This window comes from Ahaetulla prasina, chromosome 17 (genome assembly GCF_028640845.1).
Source record: "Ahaetulla prasina isolate Xishuangbanna chromosome 17, ASM2864084v1, whole genome shotgun sequence".
NCBI lineage: Eukaryota > Metazoa > Chordata > Lepidosauria > Squamata > Colubridae > Ahaetulla > Ahaetulla prasina.
In genome coordinates, this window is record NC_080555.1 from 3,297,509 (window position 1) to 3,320,444 (window position 22,936).

The 22,936-nt window shown below is 46.4% G+C and overlaps 2 protein-coding genes across 2 annotated transcripts in view; both read left to right on the forward strand.

Annotated features, from left to right (window-relative positions):
• Positions 1-1,014: 1,014 nt before the first annotated feature.
• On the forward strand, positions 1,015-16,072 carry EFNA4 (ephrin A4). The gene is made up of 5 exons (XM_058160431.1): positions 1,015-1,209; positions 12,281-12,579; positions 14,950-15,021; positions 15,624-15,683; positions 15,932-16,072. Exons 1-5 carry the CDS (start codon positions 1,091-1,093, stop codon positions 16,024-16,026), a joined length of 645 nt encoding a protein of 214 aa, XP_058016414.1. The 5' UTR covers positions 1,015-1,090; the 3' UTR covers positions 16,027-16,072.
• A 102-nt stretch (positions 16,073-16,174) lies between these two features.
• The window catches only part of EFNA3 (ephrin A3), an 85,279-nt gene continuing 78,517 nt past the window's right edge, over positions 16,175-22,936 (forward strand). The window contains exon 1 of the mRNA XM_058160430.1: positions 16,175-16,306. The gene's annotated coding sequence lies outside the window, so the exon portion shown is untranslated. The remainder of the gene's footprint in view (positions 16,307-22,936) is intronic.

Consider the following 22,936-nt stretch of genomic DNA (forward strand, 5'->3'; position numbering starts at 1 on the left):
GCCAGGGGGTTGGACTAGATGATCTCTGAGGTCCCTTCCAGCACTCTCCTGCTGTCTTTTTGAGCCAGGGGGTTGTAGATGACCTCTAGCTTCCAAGCTCTGATATTCTCTCTTTTTGAGCCGGGGGTTTGGACTAGATGACCTCTGAGGTCCCTTCCAGCACTCTCCTGCTGTCTTTTTGAGCCAGGGGGTTGTAGATGACCTCTAGCTTCCAAGCTCTGATATTCTCTCTTTTTGAGCCAAGGGGTTGGACTAGATGATCTCTGAGGTCCCTTCCAGCACTCTCCTGCTGTCTTTTTGAGCCAGGGGGTTGTAGATGACCTCTAGCTTCCAAGCTCTGATAGTCTCTCTTTTTGAGCCAGGGGTTTGGACTAGATGACCTCTGAGGTCCCTTCCAGCTCTGATTGATTGTCTTTTTGAGCCAGGGGTTTGGACTAGATCAGGGGTCACCAACCTTTCGGACCTCGGGGACCGCTAAATTCATAATTTTTAATCCCGCGGACCACAAATATGAATTTAAAAAAAAAAAAGATAAAAAAGCATTTAGTGCAATATTAAAATGCAAATCATTTTTCTAAGGACCACCCAAAGTTTCTCACGGAGGACCACCAGTTGGTAACCATCCCGGACTATCTGACCTCCAACTTCCCAAGCTCTGATTAGTCTCTCTTTTTGAGCAAAGGGGGTGGGACTGGATGACCTCCGAAGGTCCCGCTCTTATTCTGATTGCTTGAAGAGGAGCAGAAGCTGGAGGGAATGTTGGCCCACGCCCCTCCCCTCCCCTCCCCTCCCTCCCTTTTAGCTGCCCGAATGAATGGAGGCGAAGAGTTAACTCCCCCTCCCCTCCCCTCCCCTCCCCTCCCGCCTCCATCCTCGCTTGGAAGTTTGGCTCAAAGTTTTGTTTTTCTTTTGGGGCTCCAGCGCGGCTCCTGATTGGTGGAAAAAGTTGCGAGCGAAGTAGGAAGGGGGGGGGAGAAGGCGGGGCCGGGCTTTTCTTTTTCTTTTTCTTTTTTTTGGTCCCCTCCCCTCCCGCCGCGACTCCTCCGGCCGCCGCCAACGCTGCACCCCCCGTTTCCCTCCCGACGGAGCGATGCGCCCCATTGAGGCGCTGCTGCCTTGTTGGGGGCTCTTCCTCTTTGGGGGCGCCCTCCTGGCCCGGCAGGTGCGAGGCCTCCGCCACAGCGTCTACTGGAACGCCAGCAACCCCAGGTAGAGAAAGGAAAGCGGGGTGGGGGGGGAGAGAGAAATGGGGAGAAGGGGTGGGGGCTCCGGGGTTCCTTCGCCCATCCTCCACTCCCAGGGCTCTGGAGTGGTCAGCGCAGTTTCTTCTTTCTTTCTTTTATTCCTTCCTTCTCCCACCCCAATCCTTCCTTTCCTCTCCCCCTCTAATCCTTCCTTCCTTTCTTCCTTTCCTCTCCCCCCTAATCGTTCCTTCCTTCCTTTCCTCTCCCTCAAGCCTTCCTTCGCTCCCCCCTCTAATGCTTCCTTCCTTCCTTACCTCTCCCCCAATCCTTCCTTCCTCTCCCCTAATCTTTCCTTCCTTCCTTTCCCTCAATCCTTCCTTCGCTCCCCCCTCTAATGCTTCCTTCCTTCCTTTCCTCTCCCCCAATCCTTCCTTCGCTCCCCCCTCTAATCCTTCCTTCCTTACCTCTCCCCCAATCCTTCTTTCCTTCCTTCCTTCCTTCCTCTCCCCTAATCTTTCCTTCCTTCCTCTCCCTCAAGCCTTCCTTCGCTCCCCTCTAATCCTTCCTTCTTTCCTCTTCCTTCCTTCCTTCCTTCCTTTCCTCTCCCCCAATCCTTCCTTCGCTCCCTCCTCTAATCCTTCCTTCCTTCCTTCCTCTCCCCAATCCTTCCTTCGCTTTCCCTCTAATCCTTCCTTCTTTCCTCTTCCTTCCCTCTCCCCGTAATCCTTCCTTCGCTCCCCTCTAATCTTTCCTTCCTTCCTTCCTTCCTCCCCTTCCCTCTCCCCAATCCTTCCTTTCTTCCTTCTCCCCATCCATCCTTCGCTCCTCCTCTAATCCATCCATCCTTCCTTCCTCGCCTCTCCCCAATCCTTCCTTCCTTCCTTCCTTCCTTCTCCCCATCCATCCATCTTTCCTTCCCGGGTATGTGTTTAACCCGCTCTCCCCCCAGTTTCCCCCAGACCTTTGTAAGGCTTGCACCCCAGAGAGGCCTCTCCCTCCCCTCGGCCCCTCCCATATTGCTAGGACACCCCTCCTCTCCAAAAAAACAAAAACCCTCGCCCATAGGAGGCTGGGCGCCCTTTGTCCGAGGGCAGGAAGAAAGCGCAAGGAGAGAAACCCCCAAAAATTCTCTTCCCTCCCCTTCCCAAAAACGGGGTCCCCTCCCAACTCAACCCTCCCACCCACCCCCATCATCTCTTTCCAACCCCCCCCCTCCCTTTCCTCCCCGCGTCTCTCCTTTAAAAAGAAAGTTTTGTCAAACTTTGCTAGCGGGGAAGGAAGGAGTTAAAGCGGCGCGCGGGGGTGGGGGTCGCAGGGAGGAGATGTGGGCCGGGGGGCTTCGGCTGTGCCCGGCTTCCATGTTGCGCGCTCAGCATCTTCTTTGTTTGAAGGCCGCCCAGGTGCCCGCGGCTCCCCCCCCCCTTCCCCTTTCTCTTTCCTCCCATTTGGAAGTTCGCCTTTCCCTTTGATCTCCCCTTTGATTGGGGAAGGGGCTAACTTATTATTTCCCTCCCACTCCTCCCTTGTGTCTGCTCCACCATTGGGGAAGGGGCCACCCCTCTCCCACCCCCCTCTGCAATTTTTGTTCCAATAGAACCATGGGCTGGGCAAGGCCTGGTATGAGGGGGGGGGCTGAAATACAGCTTTATAATTTTGGGGAGGGGGCCACTAAGCAGGTTGCTGTTTGCAACACACACACACACACCCTCACTTCTCTTTTCCAAAATATGCATTTTGCTTCCCCAATAGTTGAGGCTGGCTCAACTATTACAATGATGGTTGCCTCCTGTTTCTTCTTACTAACCAGTTGGCTGGTTCTTTTCTTCTTCTTTCATTCTTCTTTTTTTCTTCTTATTTCTCCTTCCTTTGGATACCTCTTTCTTTTCCCCTTCTTGTTTTTCTGACAATTATTTCCATGGTGGTCTCCTGTTTCTTCTTACTAATAGTTGGCTGGTTCTTTTCTTCTTCTTTTCTTCTTCTTTCATTCTTCTTTTCTTCTTATTTCTCCTTCCTTTGGATACCCATTTCTTTTCCCCCATCTCGTTCTTCCTGGCGATGATGTCCGTTTAGCGTCTTCCTTTTCATGGAAAAGGGTGTTCCCGGATACTTCTTCAAACAAACCACCATGATCTCCTGAAACTGGCTACAGATGCTGCATTTAACCAGGTTGTTGTTGTTTTTTCCTCCTGGGCTTAAGTAATTTTTTTAAAAAAAATAATAATAATCCAGAGTCTTGTCTCTGAACAAACCCAGGTTTATTTTCAGGGCAAAAAAAAACCAACATGCTTAAAACCAGTAGTGAAATTCAAATTTCTTTACTACCGGTTCTGTGAGCGTGGCTCGGTGGACGTGGCAGGGGAAGGATACTGCAAAATCTCCATTCCCACCCCACTCCAGGGGAAGGATACTGCAAAATCTCCATTCCCACCCCACTCCAGGGGAAGGATATTGCAAAATCTCCATTCCCATCCCACTCTGGGGCCAGCCAGAGGTGGTATTTGCCGGTTCTCTGAACTACTCAAAATTTCCTCTACCGGTTCTCCGAACTACTCAAAATTTCCGCTACCGGTTCTCCGAACTACTCAAATTTTCTGCTACCGGTTCTCCAGAACCTGTCAGAACCTGCTGGATTTCACTCCTGCTTAAAACTTAGCAAAGGTGGAGAAAAACAAAAATTCACCAGGTCTCTTGTTTTTGTTTTTGCACAATTCTTTCTCTCCCCTTTATTATCTGTAAAGGGAAGTGCAGAGAGGCGTGTTTTGGGGAAATAATATGCATTTTCCCCCCCTCATCTCAGCAAAACCTTTGAAATTTAGGGTGGGGGGAGAGAGAGAGAGTGAGAGATTCGTATTATATATAAAGCATCAAATGATTTTTGGGTTCACTCGAGGCTCAACTGGATACCCAACATCTGCAGCAAAAGGCCCAGCCGTTTGGCTACCAAGTAGTCCTCGACTTATGACATGCAATGCAACCCAAGATTTAAGTTGCTAAGTGAGACATTCCTTAAATGCATTTTGCTCGCTCTACGACCTTTCTTGCCACAGCAGAACCTGGCTTCCCCTGATACCAAACATGGGATCTCGCGTCGTAAATACGAGTTACCAAAAGCGTCTGAATGTTGTGTGTGGAAAAAAACCCCGGTTGTAAGTCACCTTTTTTTGTACGCGGTTGTCGCTTCGGTCATTAAATGAACTGTTTTCAAGTTGAGGATGATCCATACTCTGGGTGGGAAATTTGATCCCAGGCTATAAACATTTTAATTTTTTTTTAATCCCCTCCTTTATTTTAAAAAAACACAAACAAACTTCATAAAGTTCATAAAAACTTCAGCCACCTGGGTGGTTGGTTGGAAGGAGGGAGGGAGGTGTGTGTTTGTGTGTCAATGAGAGGCAGTTGCGTTCCTGGGAGAGAGACACACATTCCAGCTTGTTTTTGCTGTGCTCAGCGTGGGAGAAGTTAAGTTGGCAGCAAATTTGAGGCCTGGTTAAACCCACACCAGAAGAACTGTGGGAAGAGCTAGCTGGCCACTCCCGCTACCTCTCTAGGGAGGGGTTGACAGGTAAAAAAGAAAAAATACACCTCCGCAAACAATTTTCTCCCCTTGCACAATGCAGGTCCTTTCCCCGCACGGAGAAATCTAGCCTCTCAGGAAGAAATGGCTTCCGCTCTCGTCCTTCCTTTGCAAAGTCGACTTCCTTGATAAGTTTCGGTTTTTGAACCTGTAGAATAGAATAGAATTGAATTGAATTCTTTATTGGCCAAGTGTGATTGGACACACAAGGAATTTGTCCTTGGTGCATAGGCTCTCGGTGTACATAAAAGAAAAGATACCTTCATCAAATATAGAAATGAAATATAGAAATAATATAGGAGAAATATAGAAATAGAATAGAATAGGATAATAGAATAGAATAGAATAATTGAATAGAATAGAATAGAATTTATTTTTATTGGCCAGGTGTGATTTAGACACACAAGGAATTTGTCTTTGGTGCATATGTTCTCAGTGTACATAAAAGAAAAGATACGTTCATCAAATATAGAAATATAGAAATGAAATATAGAAATAATATAGGAGAAATATAGAAATAAAATAGAATAGGATAATAGAATAGAATAGAATAATTGAATAGAATAGAATAGAATTTATTTTTATTGGCCAGGTGTGATTTGGACACACAAGGAATTTGTCTTTGGTGCATATGCTCTCAGTGTACATAAAAAAGAAGATACGTTCATCAAATATAGAAATATAGAAATGAAATATAGAAGTAATATAGGAGAAATATAGAAATAGAATAGAATAGAATAATAGAAGAGAAGAGAAGAGAATTTATTTTTATTGGCCAAGTGTGATTGGACACACAAGGAATTTGTCTTGGTGCATGTGCTCTCAGTGTACATAAAATAAAAGATACCTTCATCGAGGTACAACACTTAATGATAGTCATAGGGTACAAATTTAACACTTAATGATACAACACTTAATGATAGTCATAGGGTACAAATAAACAATCAGGAAACAATATCAATATAAATTGTAAGGATACAAGCAACAAAGTTACAGTCATACAGTCGTAAGTGGAAGGAGATGGGTGATGGGAATGATGAGAAGATTAATGCAGGCTTAGTGAATAGTTTGTAACGTAATTCCCTCAACACTGTCAGACTATTTACTGAATCTGCACTACTATTAATCGTTTCATAGTTCCCATCACCAATCTCTTTCCACTTATGACTGTATGACTATAACTTGTTGCTGGCAATCCTTATGATTTATATTGATATATTGATCAGCATATGCACCAAGACAAATTCCTTGTGTGTCCAATCACACTTGGCCAATAAAATTCTATTCTATTCTATTCTATTCTAATGCAGACTTAGTGAATAGTTTGACAGTGTTGAGGGAATTATTTGTTTAGCAGAGTGATGGCGTTCGGGGGAAAAACTCTTCTTGTCTCTAGTTGTTCTGGTGTGCAGAGCCCTATAGCGTTGTTTTGAGGGTAGGAGTTGAAACAGTTTATGTCCAGGATGTGAGGGGTCTGTAAATATTTTCACAGCCCTCTTTTTGACTCGTGCACTATATAGGTCCTCCATGGAAGGCAGGTTGATAGCCATGGTTTTTTTCTGTGGTTCTAATTATCCTCTGAAGTCTGCCTCTGTCTTGTTGGGTTGCAGAACCAAACCTGAACTTGTATATATTTGTCGAGCTTGCAAGGAAAAAAAAATGAGAGCGGAGGCTTTCTCCCTAAGAGGCTAGATTTCTAGGTGCGGGGAAGGGGTGGACATTTTGCAACAGGGTGTAGATATGTGTCTTTTTTAAAATTTAGGCGCATTGATTCGTGGCGCAAAGGCTCACGGCAGCGTGCAATCGAATGCAGACCTTAAAATGTTAAGGTTTTATTATTGCTATCATAAAATTATAATTATTATTGAAAAATTGTAATAAAATTATTATGGAGGTTATATTATTATTTACTATAGTTTATTCTAACTTTTTATTAAAGTTAGAATAAAGGCACGCGGGAGGATACAAACGTTAAATCAGAAACGGTTCAAAATAATACAACAGGAACATTAAAAGCACGCAAGAGGACGCGGAATTAAAATAGAAAAGTGGTTCCAAACCACAGAAGAGAAACATTAAAAGAAAAGCAAGGCATTGGGGATGCGAACATTAAAATAGAACCCTAGTTCCAAACAGCAGAATGCCAAGTTAAGCTACATTGTTATCGGATGCAAAAAAATAAAATAAATAAATCTGGGGACAATGATGTTTTTCTCTCCAGAAAACAATAACCAGTAAAAAATTTCTTTTCAGCTTTAATATCTGTGGCCAAACAGCAATTTTATTCATTCCTTCCATTTCTACAACGATGCCAAGGAGCCTAAGTTTAATTACAATGGTTTTCCCCAGATTTTTTTTTGTTTTTTTGTTTTAAAAGCCTGCCAGGATTTCAAATCTCCGTTCACTTGGTTTTAATATTTATACTATTTTTAACAATCTGGCTTTTTGAATAAGTTTCTTAATGGTTTTCTTAATTTGTATATATATGTTTTTTATTTGCCTGTGAACCGCCCTGAGTCCTTCGGGAGATAGGGCGGTATACAAATACGAATAATAAATAAATAAATAAAATAAATAAGACAGAAATCTCCCGAAAAAGTTTATGATTGTACATCTACGCCACAGGCAAATACCGCCCTGTAAAGTTTACAAGCCCCATTTATAATTCTGATCCTTTATTTCCCCCCCCCCCCGCCAAAAGCCATATCCCATGAAATATTCTCCGCACCCCAAAACTCTTTTGGGATGCACGAGAAAAAGGCCATAAATTTGCACATGGTTTTTCTGCACAACCCATTTTTTTGCAGTCAGTTTATTTGCTAATCAAGCGCAACCTGACTATATTGAGACGGTTGGGATCTGGTTTAAGAACTTGCAGAAAGAGGATGAAAAGTGAGATGTGCTGAAAGTTTTGCAGCGTAGGTTTGCACGGATGTGTGTGTGTCAGAAAATAGAGGAGGGGTGCACAGCATAATCTCTCCATCTCTGGATTTACAAAGGAGCGAAAGAAACCAACTTTCCAACCTTGAAAAGTCAACTCTGCTACGTAGAAACTTTTCACCCTCTTGAAAATGTCAAGTTGCCAAAGGAAATTTATGGGGTACATCTAAGTTTTATTTTGACACTGTCTGTTTGGATTCCAGATTTTGGGGTGCTCTTTGGCCAGTCTGGCTCCAGAAATGGGAGGCCCAAAGTTTGAATCTCAGCAAATCTGTGATTTGCAAATCTCAAATAAATTAACCCCAATAGGGTAAAAAGTGGTTTTACTTTTAGTAACGTCCCACCAACGCCTTACCCGTCACAACCGCTGACACGACCCCTCCCAAAATAATATCACACAAGACACCCATCACAACCGATGACACGGCCCCCCTCCCAATGGACTGAAAGATGGCCGAAGTACTAAAAATATATTTTAAACATCTCCCAAGATTTCCTCTTTTAAGACGGAGGAAATCGAAATGACATCAAGAACATTCGATAATACTGTTTTGATTTTTTTTTTAAAAAAAAGCCCTCGAGTTACGGCCGTTCAGCGTCGGTTCGAGGTTACGACATCGTCGAAGAAAGGGACTTGCCAAACGTCTGATCCTCGTTTGATCGTCTTTTCTGATAAGCCATTTAGGGATAACAAGAAAAAGAACATTGGGGAAATATTGAACCTGTCAATCGTGGTTTAAGGTAGCCGGCATACACTTTGGGGATTCCTGGTTGCACTTAAACTGTGAAAATCCCCTGACTTTATTTTTTTTTTCTTCCCTAGAGGATCAAATCCACAGTTCTCTCTCCATTTATATTTACAGTGGCTTTTGAAGCTTAAGATGCCTTTACAAGATTGCACATGTTGTGGCTTTGAAAAATAACAACATCTTTCGGATTTGTACATCTCTTTTTAACGCCGGGCCCGAATCTGATCTTTGGGGGGGTTGATGACGGGCCTGGATTCCTAACATCGGGACGGGGAGAGGCCGAAAGTGTGTCTCAGAGGCGAAACATCCCCGATGCAAGATCGGTTCTCACGTAATGCTTCCTCCGTCTTATTATTTCCCTGGCGTTTTGGACTTTGCTTTTGCGGTTGCAAAATCCCTCTTTTTGAGTCGGCGCTTAATCTCTGCTTGGGCTGGTTGCTGGTTGACTCACTGAGGTCTTGTGACGACAACGCCGGTTTTAATGTGGGGAAGATGTTAGAGGCCTTTGTGGAAGAGAGAAAGAGGTGGATCTAACTCGCCGGCGCCGTTCCTTTGGCAGCCAGGGAAAGGTGTTTAATCTCAGCGAAAGCCAGCCAAGCCGCAAAACTTTTTCAAGAAAAATAAAATAAAATAAAATAAAATTGTCGGGATGAGAACAAGGGTTCTTCAGACCACGCGCAGAGTGCGACTGGCGTGCCAGCGTCAAATGGCTGGCATTTTTTAAGTTTTTCCTAACCGAGGACATCCCATCCCGAATTGCGAAGGAAAATTGGCAAGCCGGTTAGATACAGGGACTCCTCGACTGACGGCCACAACCGAGCCCGAAATTTCTGTCATTAAGCGAGACCGTGGAGTTTTACAACCTTTCTTTGGCCACCGTTGCGAAGTTAGTCACACGGTCTGCTGTGTGACCCCGGGACGCTACGACCGCCATAAATACGAGACTGTTGCCAAGCGCCTGAATGCTGATCGCGGGAATGCAGCATACGGTCATAAGTGCGAAAAACGCTCCCAAGTCACTTTTTTTTAAAGTGCCCTTTTAACTCCGAACGGTCTCTAAATGAATGTTTGTAAGTCGAGGACTACCTGTTGGAACTCGGTGCCGGTAATTTGTGTCCTGTTAATCTATTTTGCATCACACACACAAACACAAATACACACATACACACACAATTTTCTCTCCCTGCAAATACGTGGAGGGTGTTTTTATTTTTAGCCCGCTAATCGCCTCTAATAAAATGTTCTGCTAGCTTGAAAATCCCTTCTATGTAAATATTTGGCAAACATTCATTTTGTCCTCGCCAAACATCTCTGGCTCACGAAAGGTTTGTTTTTGCTTTTTCCCCGATGCAGGTAGTCCTCGACGTACAACACCTCACTTAGTGACCGTCCCAAGTTACAACAGCCCTGAAAAAAAGCAACTTGGGACCATTTTTCACACTGGATGACCGTCGTTATGTAATCAAAATTGGCAATCCCTAAATCCCATTTTTTTTCAGTGCTTGAACAGTTTGAACGGTCGCTAAACGAGCTCTTATAATTCGAGGACTCCCTGTTATTAAAGTTGAATTAAAAATGCCTCCAAATTCTTTCTCAGCAAGTCCGGTTTGCCGGATAAGAGATGCTTATCGTAATCTTTTCACCTTCACGACATCAAAACAAGTCAGAGGCGTTTGTAAACAGTTAGTGGCGGCCTCCGTCTCTCTTTTTAACGACCTGAAACGTCTTGTCTACTGAATTGCGTGCCTTGCACAATTGTGCGTTGGTGCACCCTTCTTCAAAGCCGGCGTGTCAATTTCCCCGGAGCCACACCCAAAATGTCACGCTAGGAAGTCACCTGTAATTTTTCCTGTAATTGCCGGAAAAGAAATAGAAATAAGAAATAAGCAGACATGAGCAGCGAAGGTGGTTTAATTTTTTTGAGGGGCCCCACCCCCAACAACCCCCCCCCCTGGGGGCAATTTAGAGAGAAGATCCCGACAACTTTATTTTAGCTAGCAAACCTGGGGGCAAAGTTGGCTTGTTCCAAAGCAAAACATCCCTGAGGATCAGGGCGGGGCGAGTGAGACCTGGTACAACCTTGCAAGAAATTATTTCACAAATTAAACACTTCCGTCCATAGAAAGAGGATAGTGATGGGGTGGGGTGAGGGGAAAACCCCGGTTTGTGTCTCTGGATGAGTTGCTGAGATCTTTTTTTCATCCCGGGTGGAGTCTTCCTGGCTGCATTTTAGCAAAACTGAAGGCATGTTGCCTGTTGCTTCTCTGGGTGAGGACTCAGTCCCGTTTAAAGACGGGATAATTAGGTAGATAAAGAGCAAAAGGAGCCTGCCCGTTGCCTCCCTGGTTGAGTGGCTGTTCTGCCATTTAAAGCAGGGGTCTCCAACCTTGGCAACTTTTCAGACTTGTGGACTTCAACTCCCAGCGTTGCCACGGTTGGAGACCCCCTGATTTAGAGGCACTCGGTTAAGAAGGAGTCTACCTGTTGTTTCGCTGTATGAGTGACGGATTTGTCCTGGAGAGAAGAAAAATTAAGGAGTTTGCCTGTTGCCTCCCAGTTTGAGAACTCTCTCTCTCTCTTTTTTTTAAAGGGGTAAGTGGATGGATAAAGCACATACGTAGGAAAGGAGTCCTCCCATTGCTTCCCTGCGTGAGTCACTGCTCTGTCGTTTTAGAGGCGAGAGTAGATGAATTGACGAGTCCACCTGTTGCTTCCCAGTTTGAGAACTTGCTCTGGTTTCAAGAGCGGATAAGTCAATAGGTGGTTAAGTAGCAAGAAGGAAGAGTCTATCCGTTGCTTCCCTGCGTGAGTCACTGCTCTGTCGTTTAGAGGCGAGAGTAGATAAATTCAAGAGTCCACCTGTTGCTTCCCAGTTTGAGAGCTTGCTCTGGTTTCAAGAGAGGATAAGTCGGTAGATACATGGGCGGTTAAAGTAGCAAGAAGAAGAGTCTATCCGTTGCTTCTCTGCATGAGTCACTGCTCTGTCGTTTAGAGGCGAGAGTAGATGAATTGACGAGTCCACCTGTTGCTTCCCAATTTGAGAGCTTGCTCTGGTTTCAAGAGAGGATAAGTCGGTAGATACATGGGCGGTTAAAGTAGGAAGAAGAAGCTTCTATCCGTTGCTTCCCTGTGTGAGTCAATGTGTTGTGGTCCGCCAGCAGCCTGCGGAACTGGCAACGGAGTCAGACAGTGACGAGGCTGAGGAAGAGCATGGGCCAGTCCTGGAAGCTGGGGAAGGCCCGGATGAGGGCTCTGTGTCGGAGGAAGAGGTGGGGCCAGGGCGTGATGTGTGGACTCCGGAGCCTCCAGAAGCTGACAGTAGTGAGGCAGAGGAACTGGAGGAGCCTGTTCCTAATACACGCGTGAGAAGAGCTGCCAGAAGGCAAGAGCAGCTCAAGCAAAGAGGACAACTCAGGAGTAAGGCCAGGCAATGATTGGCCCCTCCCATAAGGCTCAAAAGACCAGCAACGGCGTTTGGGCTCTTGGCCGGAAAACAACGTTAATAGCTTTGTCTTGCTGCATTTGTTTCTTATCGGCATCTTGTGAACGTTTGCCAAGAAAGGACTTTGGCAGTTTGCCTAATTAAGACCAAGGTTGGTGATAAGACTGAGGAATTTGTGTTGGGAAGAATTTGCTTTGATTTAGTTTGGACTGCGCTGAGAATGAGTTTAATTCTCAGCTGTTCTAATAAAGTTTGTTTGTTTTTAAACTGAGTTTGCTACTACCTACTTGGACCTGGGTTACACAACACACTGCTCCGTCCTTCTTCAAAGATAAATCTGGATTATTTTTTTAATCACTCGTCCGAAACCGCTTCTCCTTTCCACTTCCAGGTTCTTCAATTCAGACGGAGGCTACACCATTCAGGTGTCAATCAACGACTACCTGGATATTTACTGCCCCCATTATGACCGGCCGTTGGTCAGCGGGAAGCCGGAATCCTTCACTTTGCTTATGGTCAACGCCGACGGATACCAAGGTTGCTACGAAACGCCGGGAGCTTTCAAACGGTGGGAGTGCAACCGTCCATATGCCGCCTATGGAGCTGTCCGGTTCTCCGAGAAAATCCAGAGGTTTACCCCGTTTTCGCTGGGCATCGAGTTCCAGAGCGGCCGTGAATATTACTATATATGTAAGTTAGAAGAGTTTTTTAAAGTTATTTAATAAAGTAAATTTATGAATCGGTTTGTAAAATAAAAAAGTATAGAGGAGAGGAGAGAAAAAAGAATAGCAAAAGAGCAGAATATCAAGAGCTGGAAGGGACCTTGGAGGTCGTCTAGTCCAACCCCAAGGAAGGAAGGGAGAGGAGAGGAGAATTCAACCAAATTAAAGTGTGACTTAAAGTTGGCAGGATTAATGCAATTATGCAACATTTCTTTTATTCTTCCCTGGAGTCTTGGACTGCTGTCCTAAACTCCAGGTGACATATAAAAGGATAAAACTGCCACCCCTTTTAGCCTGGCAACAACAACAACAACCCTGCGGGGTAGGTGGGGTTGAGAAATTGGGACTGATCCCTAAGCAACCCCGCTCGGACGCTAGCTTAGTTTTCCATCTGTCCTCAGCCCAGATTTTAAGCGCCGTTTCTCTGGCTGGCCAAACCTGCCCGATTTGGAATTTATCATATTTTCCGTCTTTGCACCTTGGACATCAAAATGCTGCCCTCTCTTCCTGATTTGCCGTGCTCGATTAAAAATGTAAAATTAAACAACAACAACAAAAAAAGGACAGATACACACCGAGAAATGTCAGGCTTCTGGAGCCCGGTGTCGGCTGGGCTCGATCGCCATGCCTTTTGGGATGGATTTATTGAAATAAACACGCCTGTTAGGAGAACTCGCCTGCCTGCTTGGAACGCACAAAAATGAGGAGGGGGGGGGGGACGTAAAAATTGTCATCGCCGCAACCTGCATTTTGATGCCCTCCGAATGCCGCAGACACATTCAAAGTTGGCATGGGGCATTTTTGTAAGCAATGCATATGTGTATCTACACACACGCACGCATATATATGCATATAAACACACATATACATATATGGCCTTTTTCATGAATCAACTGTCTTGGAATGTTTGCGGTGCCCACTTAATCAACTACAGTTGAGTTTATTAATCTATTGATTGAATAGACTTGATTAGACTAGAATAGAATAGGCTAGACTAGACTAGACTAGAATAGACTAGAATAGAATAGAGTTGAATTGAATTGAATTGAATGTTGGGAGGGACCTTGGAGGTCTTCTAGTCCAACCCCCTGCTTAGGCAGGAAATCCTACACCGCTTCAGACAAATCTGTTGTCCAGTCTCTTCTTAAAAACTTCCAGTGTTGGTGCATTCACAACTTCTGGAGGCAAGTAGTTCCACTGATTAATTGTTCTAATTGTCAGGAAATTTCTGCTCAGTTCTAAGTTGCTTCTCTCCTTGATTAGTTTCCACCCGTTGCTTCTTGTTCTACCCTCAGGTGCTTTGGAGAATAGCTTGACTCCCTCTTCTTTGGGGCAGCCCCTGAGATATTGGAACACAGCTATCATGTCTCCCCTAGTCCTTCATTTCATTAAACTAGACATATCCAATTCCAGCAACCGTTCTTCATATGTTTTAGCCTCCGGTCCCCTAATCATCTTCGTTGCTCTTCTTTGCACTCTTTCTAGAGTCTCAGCATCTTTTTTACATCTTGGCGACCAAAACTGGACGCCGTATTCCAAGTGTGGCCTTAGCAAGGCCTTATAAAGTGGCATTAACATTTCAAGTGATCTTGATTCTATCCCTGTGTTAATGCAGCCTAGGATTGCATTGGCTTTTTTGGCTGCCGCCGCACACCGCCGACTCCGATTTAAGTGATCGTCCACTAGGACTCCCAAGATCCCTCTCACAGTCACTGCTATTGAGCAAGGTACCACCTATATGCCCATGACGGCTAACCTATGGCACGCATGCCGGAGGTGGTACGCAGAACCCTCTCTGTGGGCCCCCGTGCCATTACCAGCTGGTCTTCGCGGGCACCGGAGCGCCGGAAAATGGCCAAAATTTTTTTGCCATTTTAGACCATTTTTCTGGCTGTTTTGGGGGCATTTTTCAGGCCAAAACCAGCCCCCAAATGGCCTGAAAATGGCAAAAAAACCTGCTGGAAAACAGCTAGAAAAACGATCTGAAAACAACCCAAAAAACAGCCAAAAAACAGGCATGCGCGCAGTCCAGCTTCGCTATCACTAATCTACCCCGTACCTGTACATTTGGTTTTCCTTGTCTAAATGTAGAACCTTACTTTTTTCACCGCTGAATTTCACGTTGGTTAGAGAGCGCCCAGCGTTCAAGTCCGTCAAGATCCTTCTGTATCTTAAGCCTATCTTCCGGAGCGTTGGCTATTCCTGCCAGCTCGGTGTTTTAGGATCAAAAAAGAGCGAAAACTTATATAAAATAAACGCACCGGGTAGATTTTTGCTGGGTGAACTTTGGACGTTCGATCTTCTAACCACCATTCTTGGTTTGTTTCCATTCCGACAGCTATCCCTGCCCCGGAGAGTCTTGGCCAGTGTTTGAAGCTACGCGTTTCGGTTTGCTGCAAAGCTACCACCAGTAAGTTTGGTCTGTCCATCCAAGGTTGTGGGTCTCGTGAAAACAAACTGGGGTTTGGTTGTGTTTTTTTTTGTTTTTGGTGAAAAGATCTGGAGTTTTTCCAACCGCTAAATGAAGCGGTCGTTCGGGGAGTCGCGCCTGGTTTTATGACTTTCCCCCCCCCTGCTATGGTTGTTAAGTAAATCATTGCAGTCGCTAACCGAATTGTGCAGTCGTTAAGTGAAACCAGCTTGGCTGGGAAGGCCACGAATAGGGCTCGCATAACCCGGTCACGTTGCAAACAATTGTAAGTCGCTTTTTCCAGCCCCGTTGTGACTTGGAACGGTCGTTAAAAGAAACTCTGTAAGTCGAGGACCACCTCCACAGCTTCCCTAAACGCCCTGGCCGTCTTGGGGATGATGGGGGTTGTGGTCTAATCACCTTGGACGGGGTGGCTAAGGTGGGCGAGGACTCGTGTTTATGCAGAATGTGCTTAAGGAACGTGAAATTTCTCGGTTTGTCCCTCCTGGGATGGCGGGTGTACATTTCTTGAGACTCTGCGTGGGGACGGAGGGAAAGGAGACCACCCGGTGATCACTGCCTTATCCCTGTTTGCTTTCTAGCCGCAGATCCCGCGACAGAGGCACCCAAATCTCAGCCCCGAGGGAGAGGCGGTCCAGAGAGTGAGTTTCCGAATCTTAAAGGCAGAAAACAAAACGGCGTATGAATAAGTGATCATTATTAATAAGTAATTACCCCGCAACGGCCAGAAGCATGGGGATACATCCCTTCTCTCAGCGCTATTGTCACTTCCGACGGTCACGGTTGTAAATCGAGGACGACCTGAAATTCAGTTCTCCATTTTTTGAGGGGGGTGCGTGTGACTATCTCAGCATTGACGCTCCTTTCTCTCTCTTCTCCCCCTCACTAGAAGCGGTGGTCATTCGTGCACGCAGCCCTGCCCCGATCCGGCTTAGCGTCGTCGCCTGCCTGGCTCTCCTGGTGGTGCCCTTTCTTTGGCTCTGACTGCAGGGAATTCGGATCGCGTGCCTCCCTCAAGACTTGGGCCGGTTAAGGAGCGCCGGCGGAGGGATTCCTCCACCCCACTGTTATTCCCCGCTGCGAAGATCGCTTGGCACTTTAGACTTTGCGGGAAACCCCCTCCTCAATTCTCCTTCAATTGACCACAAAGCTGATTTTGGGACGGATGGACAGACAGCGTTCCCAAATCCCGAAAGAACGCCTCTTTAATCCGAGATGATCCTCTTGGCTCCCATTCAGACTCCAGAGGATTTTCGACGAGAGCGTAAGTCTTGGGAAAAGGTAATAATGAGAGGGGGGTCCTTGGAGGTCATTTAGCCCAACCCTGAGTTGGAGGCGAAACTAGCATCCCTAAGAGATGGATTGTTTGTTTCTTGCTGAGGCCCAAACGAAACCTTTGGAGGGCCTCTTCATTAGCAACAAGGAGACGGGGAAAATATTGGGTAGATAGTGGCGGTGAGAATGAAGCGAAGAGGCTTACAAGAGAGTATCGTTGATAATAGCTGTGGCAGGAAAATATTGAGTAGATGGTGGTGGTGAGAATGAAGTGAAGAGGATTACAAGAGAGTATCCTTGATAATAGCTGTGGCAGGAAAATACTGAGTAGATGGTGGTGGTGAGAATGAAGTGAAGAGGCTTACAAGAGAGTATCCTTGATAATAGCTGTGGCAGGAAAATATTGAGTAGGTGGTGGTGGTGAGAATGAAGCGAAGAGGATTACAAGAGAGTTTCTTTTTGATAGCTATGGTAGCCCCTCAGATACAGTTCATTCAATGACTCTGTCATTAAGTAGTGCAGACCCCCTCTTTAGCGGATCTGTCACTAAGAAATACAGGTAAGTCCCTTGATTTACTACCATAACTGAGGCCAAAAATGTATGTTGCTAAAGGAAACGTTTGTTCAGTGAGTCTTGCCCCGTTTTACGACTTTTCTTGCCACTGTTATTAAAAGAATCCCAGCTTCCCCATTTACTCTGCTTAAGGTCACAAAAGGGGATCCCGCCCCGCTTCCCCCGGGGCCCCTTTGTGACCGTTATAAATATGAGTCAGTTGCCAAGTGTTTTAATTTTGATCACGTGATCTTGGGGAATACTGCAACAGTCATAAGTGTGAAAAAACAGTCACTTTTTTCTGTGCCGTTGTAACTTTGAATGGTCACTAAATGAATTGTTCTAAGTCGAGGACTATCTGTATTCAAATATCGGAGGGGCTGCCCCAAAGAAGAGGTGGGGTCAACTGATTCTCCAAAGCCCCTGAAGGCAGGACAAGAAGCAATGGATGGAAACTAACCAAGGAGAGAAGCAACCTGGAACTAAGGAGGAATTTCCTGATAATTAGAACAATTAACCCATGGAACTGCTTGCCACTAGACGTTGTGGGTGCTCCAACACAGCGGAGGTTTTTAAACAAAGATTGGATAACCATTTGTCTGAAATGGTATAGGGTGTCCTGCTACTGCAAGGGGTTGGACTAGAGGACCTCCAAGGTCCCTTCCAACTCTGATAATGATCGATTGATTGGCAATTTGAGCACCGTCATAACTTGGAACCATCGCTGAACCAGTGGTTACTAAGCAAACACTCCCGTAGCGTACACTATCATTGCCGCGCTGGTCCCGCCTAACCTTTTGGAGCTCGGACATAAAAGGCAACGGTTTAAAAACAAGAAGAAAAGAAAAGAAATTGAGGCCGTCGTCCGCCGGGCCCCAGCAAAGGCCAGCCGAGTGGCAAGAAAGAAAGCAGAAAATTACAAAACAAATTGGATAATCTGTCGAAATCAAATCAGAGAGCCATGAAAATGTCAGAAGTCAATACGAAAGGAGGGTAGGGGGGGGGGGAAAGAGAGAGAGAGAGAGACCGGCGGCGTCAGCAACGATAGCCAGGAGAATCGGGGCGAAAATATCTATACATATTAAGGACGCGGAGAAAATTCATTCGCCTCCCTTTTGCCAGCCGGCCTTCGTTCGTCCCGCCTGGTTTTTTAAAAAAAATGCAAAACATAAATTCATTTTTATTTTTTTTATGGCTTGACAAATATTTATTTCTCTGCCGCATTTGGCCCTGCGACTTTGCTTCTTGCAAACCGGGAGGTGTGGTGGGGTGTGTGTGTGTGTGTGGAGAAAATAGGTTGCTGGGTGGGTTATATCCCGGATTTATGACCGCAATGGAGCACAAAATAGAATAAAATCCGGAATACCAAACCTGGCTCGGGTCTCCGATACAGGCAGTCCTGGACGTACGACCGCAATCGAGCCCAACATTTCTGTCGCTCAGTGAGACATGGGGTTTGGGGAGCTTTGCCCCGTTTCATGGCCTTTCTAGCCACGGTTGTTAAGTGAATCGCTGCTGTTGTTCACTTAGAAACAAGGTTGTGAAGTGAACCCCGTTGATTTGGCTTGTCAGAAGGTCGCAAGTGGGGATCACGTGACCCAGGGAACACTGCGACCGTCATAAATGTGAGTCAGTTGCCAAACCTCCGAATTTCGACCATGCGACTTTGAGGATGCTGCAATGGTCGGTTGTAAGTGTGAAAAACGGTCCTAATTCCCTTTTTTCGGTGCCGTCGTAACTTTGAACGGTCACTAAATGAACGGTCGTAAGTGGAGGGCTGCCTGTATTTGGCCTGACCCCAGGACGCTGCATCCATCATAAATCTGAGTCGGTTGCCAAGCGCGTCGGGATTTTGAACACGTGAGCATGGGAATGAGAGGGTTATATGTAAAAAAAGCTTTGCTAAGTCACGTTTTTCAGTGCTGTTGTAACTTGGGACGGTCACTAAGTGAACTGTTGTAAGTCGAGGACTAACTGTGCATGCAGCTGTTCTGCCCTGGAAGTGGGGTTCTGTCTCACCCCGCCCCAAAGGCGTTGGTTAAGAAAAGTGTACTAAAACTCCCTTCTTTTGTGGATATGCAATCCATTTCCGGAGGGAGGCAGCGAACGTGTAAACGTGACCCCCGAACGGGAGAGAATTAAAATTGGGGTGATCGGAAAGTGGGGAGGGCAGGAATTAAATGCAGGCAGGGTTGGACCTGAAATTCACTCTTTGTTGCAAAATAATTGAGCGCGGGGAGCAAACCTCGCGTTCGAGAAGGTTCTGGATCGCTAAAAAAAACCCGCGGGGAAAAAACGAACCGGAAAATATGGCTGAACTTTCTTCGTATCTTTTCAGACGCTGAGTTTGGGCTCTCAAAAAATTAGAATAAGTCTTTGATAACTGTCACGTCTCCCTCCACCCATCCCCCGGCTCAGCCCCGGTCAAATTTCTGCATCTGAAAATCTTGCTGCCATGTGGTCTCATAACAATCCCTCTTTCTCCGATCTTTCCCTCCAGGCGTTTTGTGTCTTGTTCCCACCGGATGTCAAAGCTGTGCTTTCTGCCTCCGGGACCGGATGGAGACCCCCGCCACCACCAAGCTGGCTTCCCCACTCCAAGGAGAAAATTCAGATTTGAGTCTCTTCCAGATTTTAGCCGAAGACGATCTGTCCAGGACCCTACGCCAAAGACAAGAGATTTCTCCTCCCCGTGACTTCGCTGGCAATCTCCGATGACTTAAAACCGTGCTGCTTAAATAGAGGAGGTTGGCTTTGTCTACCCTACTCCAAAATTTCCTCTTTGGGGTGAACGTTGCCCCCCCCCAAAAAACGCCCTCTGGATCGTGTCAGCCTCCCCACGCTTTCCGTTCTCGATGAGAACAATCCTTCGGACGGACGGCTCCGTTATTTTCTCTTCCGTGAAGAAAGCAACTTCCCGTAGCTGGTGCGCTGCTCTTGGTTTTTTGTTTTTGTTTTTTTAAACTGTGTTTTTCAATTTGGTGGTCCCTCCCGCTGAATCGAGGATCATCGGTGACTGAGCCAAACAATAAATCCGTTTTAGAAATGAGGGTCCTCCGTTTTCACTCCCGGCTCCCCACCGCATTCCTTGAAAGGAAAAATTTGGAAAATGTGTAGGGAGGAGGGCAGAGGAGACAGCAACAATATTGTGTAGATGGTGGCGGTGAGAATGAAGTGAAGGGGATTACAAGAGAGTATCGTTGATAATAGCTGTGGCAGGAAAATATTGAGCAGATGGTGGCGGTGAGAATGAAGCGAAGAGAATTATAAGAGAGTATCGTTGATAATAGCTGTGGTAGGAAAATATTGAGCAGATGATGGCGGTGAGAATGAAGCGAAGAGGATTACAAGAGAATATTATTGATAGCTGCGGCAGGCCCTCAGATACTGGAATACCGGTAGTCCTCGTCTTACAACAGTTCATTCAATGACCGTTGAAAGTTACAACGGCACTGGAAAAAGTGACTTATGACCGTTTTTCACACTTAACGTCCATTGCCGCATCCTCACGGTCACGTGATCAAAATTTAGATTCTTGGCAACTGGTTCATATTTATGACGGTTGCAGCGTTTCCTGGGTCACGCGATCCCCTTTAACGACAAGCCAAGTCAGATTCACTTAACAACCGAAGTGACTAACTTTAACAACAAGCCAAGTTGTCAAATGGGGCCCCCTCAACCAGCATCTCCCTTATCAACGCAAATTTGGGGCTCCGCTGTGGTCCTAACTCGAGGACTACCCGTATTGCAACGTCTCTGCTTTTCCAGCCCAGGGGTATAACCCCTCCCCCCCCCAAAAAGGTTCAGGATTGCCAGGTTGAGCCCCCGCCCCCCCCCAAACGCCCATGCTGGTCTGTCGGGTGGCTTTAATCAGGGTTAGTCTCCTTCCCTAACTGACGATCGTTACGGTCTCTGCTTTGGGGAGATACCAGCCGATCAAAGCTATCCCCCCCCCCACCGCCATGCTTCTTAAAATGTGAGATTTCAACCAATATCTCTTGGTTGTTGTTTTTTTCCCCCATCTGGGGTGTTTTGCAAAAATAGCGAAATTTAGACCCAGCGGGGGGGGGCGGGGGGGGGGGCTTCCTCGCCCACCGTACTGCTGTTTCGATTTTTCAAAAGCAGGTGCCTTTGCGCCGCAGGCTGCAAAAAGGACCAAGCTTGGGAATTGCACAAACGATGGTTTAGTTTAGACAAACATGGTTTCCTGCTTCTGCCCCACCCCATCCACCCTTTGGGCAGCCCCCCACCCCACCCCTACCCTCTTTTCTCCTCCTCCCCACCCCCTCCTCCCCAGCCTTGTTTCCTTCGCTCTCTCGGGCTCCGCGACCTTCTAGGCGGCTGGGATTAATTGCAGTGTTTGATATTGAGATGTTGGGGAAATGTCAGCGTGGAAGTTTTAATTACAGATCGGCTGCCAGCAATTAGCGTGGATTCGCACGCAAGACGGGTCTGGCGGCGATGACGGTGCTGTGGCAACAGCCGGATCCCCCGATTCCCTCTTTGGCAAGTCGCTTAGATGGGGGGGTCTTGTTGTGGAGTGTCGGGTGCAGCTACTACTACTGTTATTATTATTTATTTAAATTTCTAGAGCTAGAGTCCCCCCTATTTTTCCTGGAAAGCGGGGCGGGAAACAAGGACAAAAAAAAACCATGAAAAGAAGAATTTTCATCTTGGTGATGTAGAATAACAGGTAGTCCTCGACTTACAGCCGCGGTTTCTGTCGCTGAGCGAGACGTGAAGTGTGTTTGGGGCCCCCTGTTTTAACGACCTTTCGTGCCACCGTTGTTAAGCGAATCCATGCCTTCTTAAATTAAGTAACACGGTTGTCCAGTCTGGCTTGACCTGGCTTGTCAGAAGCGTCCAACAAAGCTGCATAGCTAGTCCTCGACTTACAGCCAAAATGGAGACCAGGATCGCTGTTGCTGGGCCAGGCAGTCCTTAAGTGAGTCGTGCGCAAATTTTGTGATTTTGTTTGGGCGGGGCGCGGTTCTTAAGCAAATCTTATTGCACTTGGGCCGTCATTAAGTGAATCCCATTGACTTAGCTTGGGAAGGTGGTGAAAGGAGATCGTATGTCCCCGATACACCGCAACCGTCGTAAGTCTGAGTCACTTGCCAAGCGTTTTGAGTTTTGGGAGCATGACCCTGGATGGTACAGTAGGGTAGTCCCCGTTTAGTGACCTTTTCAAAGTTATAACGGCGCTGAAAAAGGTGACTTACCACCAATCCTCGCACTTACGACCAACGCACCACGGTCACGTGATCAAAAATTTGGGTGCTTGGCAACCGTCATGTATGTACGAATGACAGTTGTGGCATCCCAGGGTGACGTGATTCCCCAGTTGCGACCTTCCCAAGCAAAGTCAATGGGGATTCGCTTAATGACGGCCTTGATTCACTTTTAAACAACTGCAATGATTTGTTTAAGAACCGTGGCCAAAAAAATAATAATCACAAAATGTGCACCCGACTCACTTAAACTGCCTTGCTTAGCGGCAGAAATCTGGCTCTCCATTTTGGTCGTAAGTCGAGGACTACCTGTGCAGCTCCTTTGAAGGTAAGTAAAGAAACTAAAACAACTTGTGAGTCCAATGTATTGGGCGGCTGGCTTGTTGTTGGCACACAATGTGTTGTGTCCCGAAAAGCAAAACCAAACCCCACACCTTCCCCAGCTGTAGAATTCTACCTTGAGCCATTTCGGGTCTGCAAAGCTCGAAAAAAGATCAAGTTGCTAGTCCTTATTGTGGCAAAGGACGCAATCCGGGGGGGGGACGGGGGGCAGAACCTATAATCGGTGTCCCAGCAAGGAACGGCCCTATGGATTGGCGTGTGCATTTTGCACGGGGGAGTAAAAACAGGAATAAACCAGGCGCACATACAAATTGTCGTGTTTCGCTCAGGGTGTGTTTCCTCCTGCAAAACACCCACCCCGATTTTGCAACGGGAATTCCTCGTTCCGATGTGTTTTAACTCGCCGTTTTCCCGATTGTCGTTTGCGTGGTTGTCGATTTGGACCGGTGTGTTATAAGATGAGAGAGGGGGAAAAAGCGAGGAACAAAAACTT